The 20,991-nt window shown below is 42.5% G+C and overlaps 1 protein-coding gene across 2 annotated transcripts in view; it reads right to left on the bottom strand.

The window, feature by feature from the left end:
- Positions 1-20,991, bottom strand: part of LOC110503979 (CD166 antigen homolog A) — a 68,868-nt gene that overhangs the window by 9,132 nt on the left and 38,745 nt on the right. For both annotated transcript variants that reach the window (XM_021582692.2, XM_021582691.2), the window contains exons 2-11: positions 13,748-13,854; positions 6,295-6,496; positions 6,056-6,120; positions 5,525-5,612; positions 5,092-5,250; positions 2,607-2,731; positions 2,216-2,348; positions 1,552-1,664; positions 1,133-1,259; positions 731-852 (exon numbers count right to left, since the gene is read on the bottom strand). In XM_021582692.2, the coding sequence (XP_021438367.1) occupies positions 731-852; positions 1,133-1,259; positions 1,552-1,664; positions 2,216-2,348; positions 2,607-2,731; positions 5,092-5,250; positions 5,525-5,612; positions 6,056-6,120; positions 6,295-6,496; positions 13,748-13,854 (1,241 nt within the window). The remainder of the gene's footprint in view (positions 1-730; positions 853-1,132; positions 1,260-1,551; positions 1,665-2,215; positions 2,349-2,606; positions 2,732-5,091; positions 5,251-5,524; positions 5,613-6,055; positions 6,121-6,294; positions 6,497-13,747; positions 13,855-20,991) is intronic.

The following is a 20,991-nucleotide window of genomic DNA, read 5'->3' as shown; positions in this document are numbered from 1 at the left end:
TGTGTAGCTGTGCTATCAGTGCACACACAGGTACGCCAAGAACAAAAAGCCTTTGTCTTCATGACAGGCTAATGCATAATAAACGTGGTGTGCATCTGAGAGAAGGAAACCTATATACAAAAACACTGAGCCCATCCATTTGGAAAGTGTCAGTCAGAAAAGTTTCGAGAAGACAAGTTACTTAGGAAGTCACAAATAGTAACATAGTGAAAAATATTATGGGGGAAGTTTCTGTTTGTCTGAAATAGAGTGTGGAGAGTAAAAACCCACAAGCACTGATTCACTACAAAGACATCCAAAGGTTAATTGACTGTAAACCTCCCAGATTTAGAGTTCCCTGGCTTCCTGACAGATTACAATAAAAAGAAGCTTAAATGGACTCTTTTTATAAGGTCAGGAGCTGCTTTCATATTGGCAGTAACACATCCGGAAAGATGGCGAGGATTTGTGTGTTCCGTTCCGTTCATGTGGTGACACGCCACACAAAAATGGGTGCATGGCACAAAGTGTTGCTTTGAGAGAATTCCAGATAGACTAATGATTTTGTGAGTCTTTGCTGCAATTCCAAGATAGATAAGGGTGTTGTGCGTTTTACAGTAACTGATGGATAAATACAGTATGTGTGGTCTGTATAATGAATGTCTCAATGGGTGTGAATGTCTAATGGCGCCTCCTGTGTGTCAGTGGACTGTCCTGGCACCTTAGTGAAGATGTCTGTGTTTGTTCATACCGAGGTACCGTTGACGCTCCAGGCCACAGTGGGTTTGGGGGAGCCCTCAGCCTCGCAGGTAAGTACCTTATGCTGGCCGTCCTCGCCGCGTCGCTTGGCCACCCGCCGAATGACTGGAACACCTGCAAGAAGATGCACAGCCTCCTCAGCTACACCAGAACAAACAAGAAAATGATCACACCATGCCATGCCACAACACCAGATAAAGTATGGACAACACAAACAAATATGGAGAAAGCCTCTTCCTCAAGTGAGACTGCCATCCACTGGGAAATCGGGATCTTTGAATAAAAATCTCTGTCATTAGGAACAAGTACAAAAATAAATTTTTGAGAAACAGTGTTGAATGTGCCCAGTAACAACAGAAAAGCCATATCTGAGTAACTGTCACAAAATCTTTACCTTCAACGACCAGCTCAAAAGAGGCTTTCTTGATGAGAGCACCCATGGTGACCACAACCTCATACTTTCCAGAATCAGAGTAGGTCAGCTTGTCAAATGTGGGACGACTGTCCAACTTGCCATTGTCCTGAAATGAATGAACAAAACGGACAATTACCAGACAGAGCAACAAGGGTTAAGTGCCTTGCTCAAGGGAGCATCAACATATTTTTCACGCAGTCGGCTCAGGGAACCATCAATCTGTAGGTTATCAGCCCGTAGGTTATCAGCCCAACACTCTTAACCACTAGGCTACCTTCACCTACATTTAAAAAAAACACGTGAAGTCATCTTATCGCTTTGAGAAGGTTTTATCACCCATTTCCAACCAAAAACATAAATCTTGGCCTTATAATAACTTTAATACTGTTTAGTCTTACCTTAGTCCAAGACACCTTAAGTTCTCCAGATGCATGGGTCTGCAGGGTCAGAGCCAAGGTTTCGCCAAAGCTCTTCATAACCTTCCCTGAGGGGCTCAAACTCATATCCAAGTCTGAAAGGGAGAAAGGGAGGAGGACACACTGTAAACAGGCAGTTTAACAGTCTGGTGGAGAAGGGGCAACAGCACTCCTGTTGAAAACCATATCAGCTCCCTACAGAAGCCCCAGCACCTCCTCATTGATCCAGCTTATTTAACGCATTAAAGGACCTGAGCTCTCCAAGTATTTTCACCTCACAGCGTGAGACGAGATGCTCGGCTTCTATTCTCTATAACAAACCGTATGTCCTTTCCTGCTGAGGGATGAGGTTGCAAACGGAAATATACTCTGACAATGTTCCCCTTTGAGAAAACTAACCCTAATGAGGTTATACAGCCGGACATAAAATTAATTATGAATTAGATGATGAGTATTGCAATCTATAGCAGGAGGAAGTGGGCTATCATTATGGCTGGTATTTCCCATGAATTCATTGCTGGCCTAGCATCGTTAAAGAAATTGCTGGCAGTATCTCAGTTGAAGATAATACCTAACTTAATTGAAGAACGCATAATCAATAACTTAAACCATTGATCAAGATATCTGTAGATAAAGAGTGACTTACAATTGATGGTAATGTTCTTGGAATCTTCCATCTTGGCATTGTCAATAATAGAACACTTGTATTCCCCTGTGCTTTCACGTGTGACATCAGTCACAGTGTAGGAGTCAGAGTTCTCCACCTTCACCACCTTTCCCTTTAGGAACATAGGAATACATTTTGAAACTCTCAGATGGGCTTGAGTCTAGGTTAATGTAGCGCTTTAAAGACAGGGTGGATGGTGTAGGATGTGTAGAGTTTGACCAGGTGTAGGGTTCGACTGGGTTAAAGAGGACAATAGGAGTAGAAGGCAAGTAATTAATGGGATCAGAGTAAGAACTAAGGGCATACAGTATGCCAGGTGGGGTTTCTGGTTGTGTGGGAGGGTAATGGAGTCATATCACTGAGAGCTTGCCAGAATGTGGAAGTTGAAGCTGGTGGGAGGTGGGTTCCCGTCGGCCTTGCACTTCAGAGTCACGTTGGCTCCTTCCATTAGGGGCCCTTTCGAAATGACATGCAGACTGATCCTCTCTGTGGGGTCTGTTGGGAGAGGACAGATAGACAGAACAAGAGAGAGAAAACAGGAGCAAGAGAACAGCAGAGAGTGAACAGCAGAGAGGGAAAGAGCCAGAGAGAGAGAGAGAGAGAGAGAGAGAAAAGGGGTCAGAGAGGAGGAGGACACAGTCAGGCTGAGACCCGGCACACAGTTTTATTTTTTTATTTCACCTTTATTTAACCAGGTAGGCTAGTTGAGAGAACAACTGCGACCTGGCCAAGATAAAGCAAAGCAGTGTGACACAAACAACAACACAGAGTTACACATGGAATAAACAAACATACAGTCAATAATACAATAGAAAAAGTCTATATACAGTGTGTGCAAATGAGGTAGGATAAGGGAGGTAAGGCAATAAATAGGCCATAGTGGTGAAATAATTACAATATAGCAATTAAACACTGGAGTGATAGATGTGCAGAAGATGAGTGTGCAAGTAGGGATACTGTGGTGCAAAGGAGCAAAATAAGTAAAATAAATAACAGTATGGGGATGAGGTAGTTGGATGGGCTATTTACAGATGAGCTATGTACAGGTGCAGAAATCTGTGAGCTGCTTTGACAGCGGGTGCTTAAAGCTAGTGAGGGAGATATGAGTCTCCAGCTTCAGTGATTTTTGCAATTTGTTCCAGTCATTGGCAGCAGAGAATTGGAAGGAAAGGCGGCCAAATTAGGTGTTGGCTTTGGGGGTGACCAGTGAAATATACCTGCTGGAGCACGTGCTACGGGTGGGTGCTGTTATGGTGACCAGTGAGCTGAGATAAGGCAGAGCTTTACCTAGCAAAGACTTATAGATGACCTGGAGCCAGTGGGTTTGGCGATGAATATGAAGCGATGGCCAGCCAAGCCAACGAGAGCATACAGGTCACAGTGGTGGGTAGTATATGGGGCTTTGGTGACAAAACGGATGGCACTGTGATATACTGCATCCAATTTGCTGAGCAGAGTGTTGGAGGCTATTTTGTAAATTACATCGCCGAAGTCAAGGATCGGTAGGATAGTCAGTTTTACGAGGGTATGTTTGGCAACATGAGTGAAGGATGCTTTGTTGCGAAATAGGAAGCTAATTATAGATTTAATTTAATTTTGGATTGGAGATGCTTAATGTGAGTCTGGAAGGAGAGTTTACAGTCTAACCAGACACCTAGGTATTTGTAGTTGTCCACATATTCTAAGTCAGAACCGTCCAGAGTAGTGATGCTGGAAGGGCGGGCAGGTGTGGGCAGCGATCGGGTGAAGAGCATACATTTAGATTTCCTTGCATTTAAGGGCAGTTGGAGGCCACGGAAGGAGAGTTGTATTGCATTGAAGCTTGCCTGGAGGTTGGTTAAAACAGTGTCCAAAGAAGGGCCAGAAGTATACAGAATGGTGTTGTCTGCGTAGAGGTGAATCAGAGAATCACCAGCAGCAAGTGCGACATCATTGATGTAGACAGAGAAGAGTCGGCCCGAGGATTGAACCATGTGGCACCCCCATAGAGACTGCCAGAGGTCCGTACAACAGGCCCTCCGATTTGACACACTGAACTCTGTCTGAGAAGTAGTTGGTGAAGCAGAAGAGGCAGTCATTTGAGAAACCAAGGCTGTTGAGTCTGCCGATAAGAATGTGGTGATTGACAGTGACCCTGGACAGACAGGGCTTCTGAGACCATCAGAGGGAGCAGACTAGCCAAGCTAGTGAAGTCCTCAGAGCTGTACACTCCATTTCTGAGTGTGTTCTGTGGCGATGGCTGCTTTTGAATGCAGCGGTGGAGCTGTTCGAATGGCAGTCACACCCCAAGGCTCTAGACAAAAAGCTCCTTTCAAACGTCAATGGTACTGCTCCAGACGAGCCAAATTGCCCACATTTCTTTAAAAACAGGATTCAAACAGCATCTGAGCCCTGTCCTATTTAAAGAGCCATCTATAGCAAATAACATTGACTATGCTATTCCTTGAACGCTATGCTCCAAAACACTCCCACAACAGACTCATGCTCACCTCCTTTTTAAATTAGTGCCATTATGGTGTCATTGTTGTTGTCTGTCTGGGCTGCAAGAAAAAAGCCATAGAGGCACAAACTTTCCAACTATAACTTGAAAATAAAATAGCCATTAATCTGTTTGTCGATACACTAACTGCTGACTGCTGAGGCTGATAGCAGATCAATAGCCTTCCTAGGAAAACCAGCGGTTAGGGAAGTTGTGTCGGATAGTTGAGGCAGTTACGGTAGTTGGGGTAGCTTGGGTAGTTTAGGTAGTAAGGGTAGTTGAGGCAGTTTGAGTTTGGTTTGGTCAGTTTAGGTCTTTGGGGCAGTTGGGCTAGTTTGGGTAGTTGGAGTAGTTTGGTGGCTCTCTGGTTACTTACAGGTGACAGTGAAGGAGACTGGAGAGGACAAGGTATTCAAAGCCCCGCAGGTGAACAGAGCTGCTGTGTCTCCCTTCTCAGCTGTGTACTGCAGAATGGAGGAGGTGGTGGTGAGGCCAGTGACTTCGTCCACCTTTACTTTGGAACTGATTATAATGCCTATAAATCACAACAATACTGATTAGAAATGGTATGGTCACAGAGTAGCCTATAGACACAGAGATAAATAATAATATGATCACCAAGTCACTGACATTTTAGATCCTGTAGAAACAGACACATTTATGAGTATTGAAGAAAATATGTAGCTCTAGAGGTGATATTTTACTGCTCGGTTCTTGTGGAATCTCACACAGAACAAGTGAAATGTGTGAATGTGCAATCTTCATTATTTACCACTTGTAAATAATCCATCAGAATTTCAATAACGTACCTTTCCCATCAGCCACCAGAGGTTTCTTGTTCTTGAACCATGTGATGCTGGCAGCTGGGTTGGCATCAGAGGTGCTGCATTGCCCTAGCTGTGCAGATGATAAAACAAAGTGAAGAAAAAACTGCAAAATCCTCTTTTAGAACAATCCACAAGGGCACACAAAAGGTTGGAAAATCCTTATGTTATGAAAGTAGCCCAGTAAAATTCCAATATTTTTGTTACTAAATTAATCAAATATCTGTGCAAACTAGCTCTCATCTGTGTTGGATTTACTGCATTTGTGAACTCCCCACATGTAGCATGAAATGCCCAAAGCAATTTAAACCCCCTCTTAGATACCATGGTTGTTTTAATTGGAGGAGGGATATTCTGCTGTTTACTAATTCATCAAGATCACTTTAAATCTCTCATCATTCCAGCAGCACCATCCTTCCTTAGTTTGCCTCAAAATACTTAATCTGCAATGAAGGATTTCCCTTGATTTCCTGCTTAACATAATGTAGGCATAAGCAAAGCACATGATGAACCTACCTGGGTTGGTTTGCCAATCTCCAGCTCCGTGGCTAGGGCTGTGATCTCCACTCCGGTTGGAGCCTCTGTAGAACACAGTTCATAACATTAACTAGCTGTAGGCATCTCAGAGAGCACTCACTATCACCAGGGCTAACCATAATAATATCACACAGCACAGCACAGCATTGAATTGTACCTCAAAGACCCATTCCATAGCATGCATTAGTATGGCTGCACTATTGCCCTTATGTACCCACTGTGGATAAGGAGTTTGACTGGGTATTCTGAGATGTCAGCCCCAGCCACCACCATGCAAGTAAAAGTCTTCTCGTCCTTCAGTGTTGCTGCAGCAATCAGCAGGCTGGAGTTTTCGGCCATGCTGACACGGTCCTTGTACTTGTCAGTGGCTATGACAGAGGCGTCCTGGTCTTTAAGCTGGGTCAGCAGGTCTCCATCGTCCTGTAAATATAAAACAGTAAATATAAATATAATATATATAATATATATAAATATTATATAAATATAAAACATATAAAACAGTTTGGGTTTTAAAAACTTAGCTAATGGAGCTGCACTACTTTAAGACTGTCTTGGTATAAAAACCATTGACCAAAACATGCACCCACTAATGGTGCAGGAGCTAAATAGACTTAGTTTGTGACTTATTAATAGCTATTTTAGAATATCAACCATTATTTTTACACTGTTGCTGCTGTGGAAGCGTGAAGGTGTAAAGAGTATATGTATACATATAGTATACAAAATATGAAATCTCCTTGTGGTCTTCACAGTGGAAATACACTTAAAGGTGTATACGTGTCCAGACAGGGTGGGGTTCAGATATGTATTTGTCTCAGTCTCTATCAGTCTCTACAACATTAGCCCAGTGGACTTTAGGCAGGAACACCTGCTCTTTCCATGACATAGACTGACTAGGTGAATTCAGGTGAAAGCTATGATCCCTTATTGATGTCACTTGTTAAATCCACTTCAACAAGTGTCGTTAAAAGGGGGGAAATAGGTTAAAGAAGGATTTTTAAGCCTTGATACAAGTGAGACATTGATTGTGTGTGTGTCATTCAGAGGGTGATTTTGATTTTATTTTATTAGGATCTTTTAGTCTTCATTTGGACTAATCTTCCAAGAGTCCTTAAACATGAAAATACAGTTTATAATACAAACACATTTTCACATATAACACACTGTTACAAACAGATATAAAACACTGACATATTGACCAGATAAATACTCTAACAGTCTGAAAATATAGATTTGTTCCTTCATCTACCATAGTCCTGCACAACCTTCCAATTTATTATATTTAAATGATTCTAAAGTATTGTTTGAATTTATATATTGAAAGGTTTCTGGTTTGTTCAGATAAATGATTTAATTTCTTTATTGCTCTGAATCTAAATGTTATTTAGCCTATTTCTCTTTTCTGTCTGGATAACACATAGACGGTGGACAATCTATTCTTAGTATTGACTGAATGTCTGTCTCTTACTAACTGAATGGAGTTAGGCCGTTTTAAATGGTGTACATTGTGAAATAAAATAAGCATGTTTTTTATTGCTTGATGACCACCCAAGAGCATTGTGCATGACTACAACAGAAGAACCATATCTCCACCAATTCTTGCTGCTTTGTTCTGTCCAATCTGCAGCCTCCTAATCTCACCTGCTGATTATGAGATGATCGTGGACTTGAGAAAACAGCAGAGGGTGCACACCCCTATCTACATCGACGGAACCGCAGTGGAAAAGGTGGAACGCTTCAAGTCCCTTGGCGAACACATCACTGACAAACTGAAATGGACCACCCACACAGACAGTGTGGTGAAGAAGGCAAAACTTTGGCTTGTCAACTAAAACCCTCACAAACTTTTGCAGATTCACAATTGAAAGCATCCTGTCGGGCTGTATCACCACCTGGTATGGCAAGTGCACCGCCCGCAACCACAAGGCTCTCCAGAGGGTGGTGCGGTCTGCCCAATGCATTACCAGGGGAAAACTACCTGCCCTCAAATCAAATCCAATTTTATTTGTCACATACACATGGTTAGTAGATGTTAATGCGAGTGTAGCGAAATGCTTGTGCTTCTAGTTCCGACAACGCAGTAATAACGAATGAGTAATCTAACCTAACAATTTCACAACAACTACCTTATACACACAAGTGTAAAGGAATGAATAATATGTACATAAAGACATATGAATGAGTGATGGTACAGAACGGCATAGGCAAGATGCAGTAGATGGTATCAAGTACAGTATATACATATGAGATGAGTAATGTAGGGTATGTAAACATTGTATTAAGTGGCATTGTTTAAAGTGGCTAGTGATACATTTTTTTACATCAATTTTTCCAATATTAAAGTGGTTGGAGTTGAGTCAGTATGTTGGCAGCAGCCTCTCAATGTTAGTGATGGCTGTTTAACAGTCTGATGGCCTTGAGATAGAAGCTGTTTTTCAGTCTCTCGGTCCCTGCTTTGATGCACCTGTACTGACCTCGCCTTCTGGATGATAGCGGGGTGAACAGGCAGTGGCTCGGGTGGTTGTTGTCCTTGATGATCTTTATGGCCTTCCTGTGACATCGGGTGGTGTAGGTGTCCTGGAGGGCAGGTAGTTTGCCCCCGGTGATGCGTTGTGCAGTCCTCACTACACTCTGGAGAGCCTTATGGTTGTGGGCGGAGCAGTTGCTGTACCAGGCGGTGATACAGCCCGACAGGATGCTCTCCATTGTGCATCTGTAAAAGTTTTTGAGTGTTTTTGGTGACAAGCCGAATTTCTTCAGCCTCCTGAGGTTGAAGAGGCGCTGCTGCGCCTTCTTCACCACGCTGTCTGTGTGGATGGACCAATTCAGTTTGTCCGTGATGTGTACGCCGAATAACTTAAAACTTACTACTCTCTCCACTACTGTCCCATCGATGTGGATAGGGGGGTGCTCCCTCTGCTGTTTCCTGAAGTCAACCATCATCTCCTTTGTTTTGTTGACGTTGAGTGTGAGGTTATTTTCCTGACCCCACACTCCGAGGGCCCTCACCTCCTCCCTGTAAGCCGTCTCATCGCTGTTGGGAATCAAGCCTACCACTGTAGTGTCGTCCGCAAACTTGATGATTGAGTTGGAGGTGTGCATGGCCACGCAGTCGTGGTGAACATGGAGTACAGGAGAGGGCTCAGAACGCACCCTTGTTTATTTTTATTTTTTATTTATTTTACCTTTATTTAACCAGGCAAGTCAGTTAAGAACAAATTCTTATTTTCAATGACGGCCTGGGAACAGTGGGTTAACTGCCTGTTCAGGGGCAGAACGACAGATTTGTACCTTGTCAGCTCGGGGGTTTGAACTCGCAACCTTCCGGTTACTAGTCCAACGCTCTAACCACTAGGCTACCCTGCCGCCCTTGTGGGGCCCCAGGGTTGAGGATCAGCGGGCTGGAGATGTTGTTACCTACCCTCACCACCTGGGGGGCGGCACGTCAGGAAGTCCAGGACCCAGTTGCACAGGGCGGGGTCGAGACCCAGGGTCTCGACATTGATGACGAGTTTGGAGGGTACTATGGTGTTAAATGCTGAGCTGTAGTCGATGAACAGCATTCTCACATAGGTATTCCTCTTGTCAGATGGGTTAGGGCAGTGTGCAGTGTGGTTGCGATTGCGTCATCTGTGGACCTATTGGGGCGGTAAGAAAATTGGATTGGGTCTAGGGTGTCAGGCAGGGTGGAGGTGATATGGTCCTTGACTAGTCTCTCAAAGCACTTCATGATGATGGAAGTGAGTGCTACGGGGCGATAGTCATTTAGCTCAGTTACCTTAGCTTTCTTGGGAACAGGAACAAGCCCTCTTGAAGCATGTGGGAACAACAGACTGGGATAAGGATTGATTGAATATGTCCGTAAACACACCAGCCAGCTGGTTTGCGCATGCTGGGCCTGCAGCCTTGCGAGGGTTAACATGTTTAAATGTTTTACTCACGTTGGCTACAGTGAAGGAGAGCCCGCAGGTTTTGGTAGCGGGCCGTTTCAGTGGCACTGTATTGTCCTCAAAGTGAGCAAAGAAGTTGTTTAGTCTGTCTGGGAGCAAGACATCCTAGTCCGCGACGGTGCTGGTTTTCTTTTTGTAATCCGTGATTGACTGTAGACCCTGCCACATACCTCTTGTGTCTGAGCCGTTGAATTGCGACTCTACTTTGTCTCTATACTGACGCTTAGCTTGTTTGATTGCCTTGCGGAGGGAATAGTTACACTATTTGTATTCGGTCATGTTTCCGGTCACCTTGCCCTGGTTAAAAGCAGTGATTCGCGTGAATGCTGCCACCACGGTTTCTGATTTGGGAATGTTTTAATAGTTGCTGTGGGTACAACATCGCCGATGCACTTGCTAATAAACTCGCTCACAGAATCAGTGTATTCATCAATGTTGTTGTTTGACACAAAGCGGAACATATCCCAATCCACGTGATCGAAGCAATCTTGAAGCGTGGAATCAGATTGCTCGGACCAGCGTTGAACAGACCTGAGCACGGGAGCTTCCTGTTTTAGTCTCTGTCTATAGGCTGGGAGCAACAAAATGGAGTCGTGGTCAGCTTTTCCGAAAGGATTGCGGGGAGGGCCTTACATGCGTCACGGAAGTTAGAATAACAATGATCCAGGGTTTTATCAGCCCTGGTAGCACAATCGATTTGCTGATAGAGTTTAGGGAGTCTTGTTTTCAGATTAGCCTTGTTAAAATCCCCAGCTACAATGAATGCAGCCTCAGGATATGTGGTTTCCTACAGCACCCGATGTTACAGGAAGGCCAAAAAGATCATCAAGGACATCAACCACCCAAGCCACTGCTTGTTCACCCCGCTATCATCCAGAAGGCGAGGTCAGTACAGGTGCATCAAAGATGGGACCAAGAGACTGAAAAACAGCCTATATCGCAAGGCTATCAGACTGTTAAACAGCCATCACCAGCACATTAGAGGCTGCTGCCTATAGGCATAGACTAGAAATCACTGGCCACTTTAAGGAATGGGACACTAATCACTTTAATAGTGTTTATAAATCTGGCAAGCGTTCATAGCGACATCACTTTTTGATCCTTCGATGTCGGCTCTTCCTATCATTGTGAAGCAGAAATCACCGAGCGTTGGGATTAATCACCCACTAATAGGGCACGTGAGCTGGGTTTAGACCGTTGTGAGACAGGTTAGTTTTACCCTACTGATGTGTTGTTGCAATTGTTACTGATGATGTGTTGTTGCAATCATGCATCAATTGCTACATCTCATATGTATATAATGTTTTCTATACTATTCTACGGTATCTCATTCACTTAATAATGTTTTTCATGTCTTGCATTACTCATCTCATATGCATATATTGTATTCTATACTATTCTACTGTATCTTAGTCCGTTCCGCTCTGACATCACTCGTCCATATGAATATAGTCTTAATTCATTCCTACTTAGATTTGTGTGTATTGTTGTTTTCTTATTTTATTTTAACCAGGGCGGGAGAGTGTCTGTGGATATTGTGTGTGTGCCACAGTGTGTGTGCATGAGCGTTTGAGTGAAGGAGTGTCTGGATATTGTGTGTGTGCCTCAGTGTGTGTGCATGAGTGTTTGAGTGAAGGAGTGTCTGTGTTTGAAACATGAGCTTTGCATATGTTGTGTAATTTGTTAGATATTACTGCACTGTTGGAGATAGAAGCACAAGCATTTCGTTACATCCGCAATAACATCTGCTAATCACGTGTATGTGACCAATAACATTTGATTTGATTTGATGATGCATTTCCCCAGACCACAGAACAGTAGTTCACTCCCAATTAATGCTTGGGTTGTTAGCTTCAGAAGCTTTCCCGGTAAATATATAGCTATCCTTCTGATCATGCATGGAGTTTTTTATTTATTTGTTTATTTTTTTACATATATTAGTTATATGAGACAACCATAATAAGCAGTTGTTTAGCTGCACACCAAGTAGTTTGGTTTCTGCCACTTCCTCAATTTGTACTCCCCCAAGCTTAATTGCATTCCCATGCTGTGTTGACCTTTTCCTGGTGGAACAGACCAACATAACTTTGGTTTTCTTGGCATTCAAAACAAGTTTGTTTCCCGGAAAACCCACAACCTGATATTTCCAAGATCTACTTGTAGCTTGCTGTAGCGATTGTTTGCTGTTCCCGATTGTCTTGCTGTATAAATTGTAGTATCATCTGCAAATATAGTAGCTTGAGTTTCAGATAAAGCATAAGGAAGGTCGTTGGTATATATTAAGTGAATAAGTGGCCCAAGGCAGCTGCCCTGCTGTATTCCACAGTTTAAAGCATGAGGGGAGGAAAACAACCCACTGATATACTGTAGGTGGACTGTTTCCTGTCAGTTAGATATGACTGTACCCAATTGCCCCCTTAAACCCATAATGCAATATTTTTGTCCCAGTTATTTAGTGATCCACTAAATCAAATGCTGCACTGAAATCTAAAAATAGTACACCCACAAACCTGCCATTACCCATAGCATTCATGTCAACCAATGCAGTGGTAGTGGAATGTTTTTTGCGATAAGCATGCTGATCGGCTGTGATCAGATAATTATTTTCCAGATACTCCCATATTTGTCTACACACAATAGTAGACTGATTGGTTGACTATTGGCAGGAGTAATGGGTTCTTTGCCGTCCTTCGGATTGGGCACAGTTTAGCATTCTTCCAAACATTTGGAAATGTCCCCTTTCTAGTGACCAATTAAATATGTATTTCAGTGGAGCTGCAATCTGGGGAGTAGTATAGTAAAGTAAAAAATTGTCCATAAGATCATCATCTGTAGATTAACCATAGGTAATGACTTTAAAATGTTTAACACCTCCTCTACTGGCACCAATGGTAGACTAAAATAACAGTTTCTTTTGCTATTAATATGATCATCAATCCATTGGCTTGTTTGCAAGAATGGGTGTTTACATTATCTCTCAGTAAATTAGTTTTTTTTGTAAAAAAAAATCAGCAAAATTATTGGCAATATCAGCTGGTTCTGTTATTGTTCTCCCGTCAACCTCCACACTAGATGGGCATGATGAGATATATTTACCAAGTATGCCCATAACTGTATTCCATACCTTTTTTAATCATTTTTACAATCAATAAAAGCATGTTAGTAAAATATATATTTTCTCTTACGATTTAATTTAACTGCATAATTACGTGGTGTTCTAGGGAGTTTTTCCTAGCCACCATGCTTCTACACCTGCATTGCTTGCTGTTTGGGGTTTTAGCCTGGGTTTCTGTACAGCACTTTGAGATATCAGCTGATGTAAGAAGGGCTATATAAATCAATTTGATTTGATTTGTTCTATAATTATGTTCACCAATTTCAAGTTTTTGGGCAAGACAAAAGATTTAAGTGCCTATGAACGGGATATGGTATTGGTTTGAGTGTGTCAAGAACTGCAACACTGCTGGGTTTTTCACGCTCAACAGTTTTCTGTGTGTATCAAGAATGGTCCACCACCCAAAAGGACATCCAGCCAACTTGACAGAACTGTGGGAAGCATTGGAGTCAACATGGGCCAGCATCCCCGTGGAACACTTTCGACACCTTTTAGAGTCCATTCCCCAACAAATTGAGGCTGTTCTAAGGGCAATAGGGGGAGCAACAAAATATTAGGAAGGTGTTCTTAATGTTTTGATACACTCAGTGTATATGAACAACTTACGTATTTCCATTTGGTCATGAACAGGTCCTTTGGTTTGGGGGCTCCATTGTTGCATGGCACCTCAATGGTCTCTCCATACAGGCCGATAACTGTATCCATACCGCTCACTGAGAGAGAGTGAAAAACACATGGTTATTTACTCAGTCAGTGGGAAAATTTGATTAAATATTTAACACAGGCCGAGATCTATTGACATTCAAATGGATTCAGGTCTTACTGATTTTTGTGGGGAATTCCAGCTCATCTTCATAAATATATCTAATCTAACAGGTTGTTAATTGACAGGTGTCTGTCTACCTTATAGCACATTAACGAAATGCACAAGGGTAGCCAACGTTTGAAATTGCTTATTTACAGCCACTTTACTTCACAACCTTTCCCGCCCCCAATATGTTGCTGTGGAGACAAAGTCCAGCATGAGAGAGAGAAAAAACAGGGGACTGAGGGGAGGGATAGTCACACAGGCATAGAGAGGTCCTCAATGGTTCAACTGATTACAAGGTGTTGCTGAGCTAGCCATAAACAGCACTCACATTTCAGCCTTTCCAGAGTTCAGGTCAGGGTTAGGGGGTGTGTAGGAAAGGAAATGACATAGGAGAGCCATGGAACCAATAAAACCCCTTGAACGGAGGCTAAAGGACGGCAATTAACATACTGTACCTGCTAGATTTACTGGTAAAAAGCCTTAACCCCATACGAAAACAATTAACTAAGTACTCAACTGTCCAGATCAATTTTACATGCAAAGCTAAATTGATCACCTCCATTGCAACATCAGGGGATCTAATCTTCTCAACAAAAGCAGCAGCAGCAGGATATGCTATCTGTATAGACGCTCGCTACACTGTTTACACATGCCACTTCAATATAGTGTTGTTTTTTCCCCAATGAAAAACACAGAAATAAAAACATTTTTTTGGCAGAGCTGAAGTTCCTGTCAGCAAGCAGTAAGTAACCATTAGACGTGTTTTCATTTGCTTCCCATGCACCACTGAATTTGAATCACTTTTGAATGTGAGTAAATGCTTTTACCATGGTTACCATGGAGTCCACACAGATCTGTCCAGAGTGACCAGTGTCATCCTGCATCCTGTACTGTATGTGCACACCAGATCTAATAGCCCAACGTGTGACTTTCTATACTCAATACCCATTCTGTTACACGTCAAACTGAACACAGTAATAGAACCTGGTAGACCTGCAAATACTGGACAGTGACAAAGGGAGTTACAAGGCTTTACAAAAAGAACACAACCTTATTCAATATAAATGTTTAACCCAAAAGTCTAAAATCCAAGTTCTAAATATTACACCCCCACAAAACCATACAGTATAATCTCAAACAAAGCAGTTGTGAAGTTATCCTATTTCCATTGGATAAATTCAAATATGTATTTTTGAACAGTCAAATAAAGCCGTGTTCACCCTCTTGAAGAACTTTAAATTAGTTTTGTATTAAAAAAAATACTATCTGTCCAGACTACAATGGACCACAATGGGAATGAATCACAGTGTGCTAAATTACAGGATTACAGAGGATAAAGCTCCTGCTGCCTGTTGAGATAAGGTAATCCTCAGCAACAAGAGTAGGTGACCATCAACATGTGTCACGCCCTGACCTTAAGGATCCTTTTTATTCTCTATGTTTGGTTAGGTCAGGGTGTGACTCGGGTGGGAAAGTCTATGTTTTTTATTTCTTTGTTTTTGGCCGGGTGTGGTTTCCAATCAGAGGCAGCTGTCTATCGTTGTTTGGGGATAATTGATTGGGGATCACATATAAGTTGTAATTTTCCTTTCGGGTTTTGTGGAATCTTGTTTTCTGTTTAGTGTCTGTGCCTGACAGAAATGTTAGTTTTCGCTTTGTTATTTTGTTTGTGTTTTTTTTAATAAAAGGAATCATGAACACGTACCATGCTGCGCTTTGGTCCACTCTTCCTACCATCTACGAGAGTCGTAACAGAAGATCCCACCACCAAAGGACCAAGCAACGTTGCCAGGAGGAGCAGGGATCCTGAGCCCGGGAAAAAAGGGAGTGGAGGACATCCTGGACCTGGGAGGAGGTAATGGCAGGGGACAAGACCCTGCCATGGAAGCAGGCAGAGGCAGCGAGTGAGGAACGGCGATGATAAGAGGAGTTAAGACAACGACGGAAGCCCGAGAGACAGCTCCAAAAAAAAAATGGGGGTGGGGCACATGGGGTGATTGGCGGAGTCCGGGTTTAGACCTGAGCCAACTCCCTGTGCTTACCGTGGGGAGCGTGTGACTGGTCAGAAACCGTGTTATGTGGTGATGCGCATGGTGTCTCCAGTGCGCATTCACAGCCCGGTGCGCTCTGTTCCAGCTCCCCGCAGTTGCCGTGCTAGAGTGGGCATTCAGCCAGGACGGATTGTGCTGGCTCAGCGCTCCTGGTCTCCGGTGCGTCTCTTCGGCCCAGGATGTCCTGCGCCAGCTCTACGCACGGTATCCCCAGGTCGCCAGCACAACCCAGTGTGGCCTGTTCCAGCTCCTCGCACTTGCCGTGCTACAGGGGGTATTCAGCCAGGATGCGTTGTGCCAGCTCTACGCTCCAGACCTCCAGTGCGCCTCCACGGTCCAGTATATCCTGCGCCGGCTCTACGCACTATGCCTCCAGTGCACCTTCATAGCCCAGTGTGTCCTGTGCAACTCTCCACACTCACCGAGCTAGAGTGGGTATCCAGCCAGGACTCGTTGTGGCAGCTCCACGTACCAGGCTTCCAGTACGTCTCCTCAGTCCAGTGAGACCTGTTCCGGCTCCACGTACAAAGCCTCCAGTGATGATCCATGGCATGAAGCCACCAGTGATGATCCATGGCCCGGAGCCTGCAGTGATGATCCATGGCATGAAGCCTGCAGTGATGATGCATGGCACGAAGCCTGCAGTGTTGATCCACGGTCCAGAGCCTGCAGCGACGGTCCCCGGTTCGGAGCCTCCAGCGACGGTCCCCAGTTAAGAGCCTGCAGCGACCATCTACAGTCTGGAGGTCCCGCCGACCATCCCTGCACCAGAGGCGCCACCGAAGTGGGGGGAGCCTCAAGCGGAGCGGGGTCTGCGTCCAGCACCGGAGCCCCCACCGAGAGTAGATGCCCACCCGGACCCTCCCCTATAGGTTCAGGTTTGCGGCCGGAGTCCGCACCTTTGGGGGAGGGGGTACTTAGAGATCCTTTTCATTCTCTATGTTTGGTTAGGTCACGGTGTGACTCGGGTGGGAAAGTCTATGTTTTCTATTTCTTTGTTTTTGGCCGTGTGTGGTTCCCAATCAGAGGCAGCCATCTATCGTTGTCTCTGATTGGGGATCACATATAAGTTGTCATTTTCCTTTTGGGTTTTGTGGGTGCCACGTTCGTCGTACGAATGAGACCAATTATGCGTGGTATGCATACATTCTAATTTATTTAAAGAATGAACACTAAACAAACTAACAAAGCAAACTGTGAAGCTAATATGAATAGTGCAGACAGGCAACTAAACACAGTACACAGTACAAGAACCCACAAACACCAAAGGCTACCTAAATATGATCCCCAAGCAGAGACAACGATAAACAGCTGCCTCTGATAGGGAACCCTATCAGGTCACCATAAACATGCAAATACCTAGACCTACAAAACCCCTAGACAATACAAAAACTAGCGTATTCACCCTAGTCACACACTGACCTAACCAAAATATAAAGAAAACAGAGATATCTCAGGTCAGGGCGTGACAGTGGGATCTTGTTTTCTGTTTAGTGCCTGACAGAACTGTTTGTTTTCGTTTTCGCTTTGTTATTTTGTTTGTGTTTTTTTTAAATAAAAGGAATCATAAACACGTACCATGCTGCGCTTTGGTCCACTCTTCCTACCATCAACGCGAGCCGTAACAACATGACACAATGTTAACCATGAACTGAATAATCAGCCAGTTAAATTACTAGCCTTAAAATCCCACTATGTTTTTATTACAAAGGACATGTACACTCCATTTAATGTTTAGTTTCAAAAACAGAACATTAGTAGTAGAACGGTGTGTAGAACTACTTAAGAAGTAAGGCATAAGAACCCAGGGATTATCGCCTCGGGCCTAAGAACAGCTCTTAGTCTGAAGTTATCACACGATAATCCCCTGGCTCAAGAGCCTTATTGCTTTCATAAAACGGTTTCCAACATATTTGTACAAATATTAAATAAATGTTTTCATTAACATTTTTAACGAGTAAAATCTTTTTCGCATTTTGAAGTTGCTACCCAAATGGGCTGGTCATTAGATATTTTCTCTGTTTTGAACCAGTCCTTAATTCTAATATTTCTATTCATTTGACATTGCTATGCTAAACAAATCATTGGCATATACAGTGCCTTCAGGAAAGATTCATTCCCCTTTACTTACTTCACATTTTGTTGTGTTACAGCCTGAATTCAAAATTGATCAAATATTTTTTTTCTACAAATACTCCATAATGACAATGTGAAAACATTTTGAGCAAATTTACTGAAAAGTACTCACACCCCCGAATCAATACTTTGTAGAAGTACCTTTGATGGAGATTACAACTGTGAGTGTTTCTAGGTAAGTCTTTAAGAGCTTTGCACACCTGGATTGTACAATATTTGTCCATTACTCTTTTCAAAATTCGTCAAGCTCTGTCAAATTGATTGTTGACCATTGCTAGACAACCATTTTCAGGTCTTGCCATACATTTTTAAGCAGATTTAAGTCAAAACTGTAACTCGGCCACTCAGGAACATTCACTGTCTTCTTGGTAAGCAACTCCAGTCTAGATTTTGCCTGCTGAAAGGTAAATGAATCTCCCAATGTCTGGTGGAAAGCAGACTGAACCAAGTTTTTCTCTAGGATTTTGCCTGTGTTTTGCTGTATTCCGTATCTTTTTTTATCCTGAGAAACTCTCCAGTACTTAACAATTACAGACATACCCATAACATGATGCTTGAAAATATGGAAAGTTGTACTCAGTAATGTGTTGTATTGGATTTTCCCCATACATAACACTTTGTATTCAGGACAAAAAAAATGAATTGGTTTGACACATTTTTTGCAGTATTACTTTAGTGCCTTGTTACAAAAATGATGCATGTTTCTGTACCGGCTTCCTTCTTTTCACTCTGTCAATCGGGTAACGATAATGTTGATCTATCCTCAGTTTTCTCCTATCACAGCAATTAAACTCTGTAACTCTTTTTAAAGTCACCTTTGGCCTCATGGTGAAATCCCTGAGTGGTTTCCTTCCTCCCAACAAACTGAATTAGGAAGGACACCTGAATCTTTGTAGTGGCTGGGTATATTGATACACCATCAAACGTGTAATTAAAAACTTCATGCTCAAAGGGATATTCAATGTCTGCTTTTTTTTATTTTGACCCATTTACCCATAGGTGCCCTTCTTTCCGAGGCATTGGAGAACCACCCTGGCTTTGTGGTTAAAAATGAGCGCTCGACTGAGGGACCTTATGGATAACTGTATGTGTGCGGTACAGAGATGAGGTTGTAATTAAAAAATTATGTTAAACACTTTTTCTGCACACAAAGTGAATCCATACAACTTATTATTTGCAGAGTAAAGGAAAAGAAGCCAACAAGTATACATTGTAGAATAATAGTGAAGCCATCAAAACTATTAAATAACACATATGGAATCATGTAGTAACCAAAAAAGTGTTAAAATCCAAATGTATTTTATATTTTAGATTCTTCAAAGTAGCCACCCTTTGCCTTGATGACAGACTAACTAGATAGCTGCTGCAAGTTATGTTTTGAATTGGCTATCTCACCAGTTTTGATTTGTACCCCTTTTTCATGAAATCCAATTGGTAGTAACAGTCTTGTCCCATCGCTGCAACTCTCATACAGACTCAGAAGAGACATGCGTCCTCCAAAAGATGACCCTGCCAAGCCTCATTGCTTCTTAACACACTGCTCGCTTTAACTTCATATGGCTGCAGGGGCAGTATTGAGTAGCTTGGATGAAAAGGTGCCCATTGTAAAGGCCAGCTCCTCAGTCTCAGTTGCTAATATATGCATATTATTATTAGTATTGGATAGAAAACACTCTAAAGTTTCCAAAACTGTCAAAATATTGTCTGTGACTATAACAGAACTGATATTTCAGGCGAAACCCTGAGGAAAATCAAAACAGGAAGTGGCTTCTATTTTGAAAACTCCATGTTCCATAGCCTCCCATTGCTCCATTTAAAGGGATATCAACCAGATTCCTTTTCCTATCGCTTCCTCAAGGTGTCAACAGTCTTCAGACATAGTTTCAGGCTTTTATTTTGAAAAATGAGCCAGAAAGATAACATCGCGTCAGGTGGTCACATGAGTTTTGCTCGCGCAACAGAGTTTTGACAGCTATTGTTTTTCCCTCTCCTACTGTGAAAGACATTTGCGGTTGATATATTATCGATTATATATTTTAAAAACAACCTGAGGATTGATTATAAAAAATGTTTGACATGTTTCTGTGGACATTATGAAGAATTTCCGTCTGCGTTGTCGTGACCAATCTTTCCTGTGGATTTCTGAACATAACGCAACAAACAAAGGTTGGTATTTTGGGTATACAAATAATCTTTATGGAACAAAAGGAACATTTGCTGTGTAACTGGGAGTCTCATGAGTGAAAACATCCGAAGATCATCAAAGGTAAACGGTTAATTTGATTGCTTTTCTGATTTTCGTGACCAAGCTTCCTGATGCTAAGTGTACATAATGCTATGCCAGGCTATCGATAAACTTACACAAACGCTTGAATTTCTTTCGCTGTAAAGCATAATTTCAAAATCTGTGATGACAGGGTGATTAACAAAAGGCTAAGCTGTGTTTCAAAATATTGCACTTGTGATTTCATGAATATGAATATTTTCTAGTAATATTATTTGACTGTTGTGCTATGCTATTCAGCGTTTTTTTTTTACATAGATTAGTTATTTGAGACGACCATTATAAGCAGTTGTCTAGCTGCACTCCCAATAGTTTGGTTTCTGCCACTTCTTCAATTTGTACTCCTCCCATACTTAATTGTATCCCATGCTGTTTTGGCCTTTTCCTAGTTGAACAGATCAACATAACTTTGGTTTTCTTGGTGTTTAAAACAAGTTTGTTTTGGAAAACCCACTTCCTGATATTCTCCAAATCTCCTTGTAAAGCCTGCTATACCTGTTGAACCAATTGTCTTGCTGCATAAATTGTAGTATCATCTGCAAATATAGGAGCTTGAGTTTCAACTAAG

The sequence above is a fragment of the Oncorhynchus mykiss genome, chromosome 24 (genome assembly GCF_013265735.2).
Source record: "Oncorhynchus mykiss isolate Arlee chromosome 24, USDA_OmykA_1.1, whole genome shotgun sequence".
Classification (NCBI taxonomy): domain Eukaryota; kingdom Metazoa; phylum Chordata; class Actinopteri; order Salmoniformes; family Salmonidae; genus Oncorhynchus; species Oncorhynchus mykiss.
Note: the sequence above shows the minus strand (reverse complement) of the source record. Positions and strands in the feature narration are given on the sequence as shown.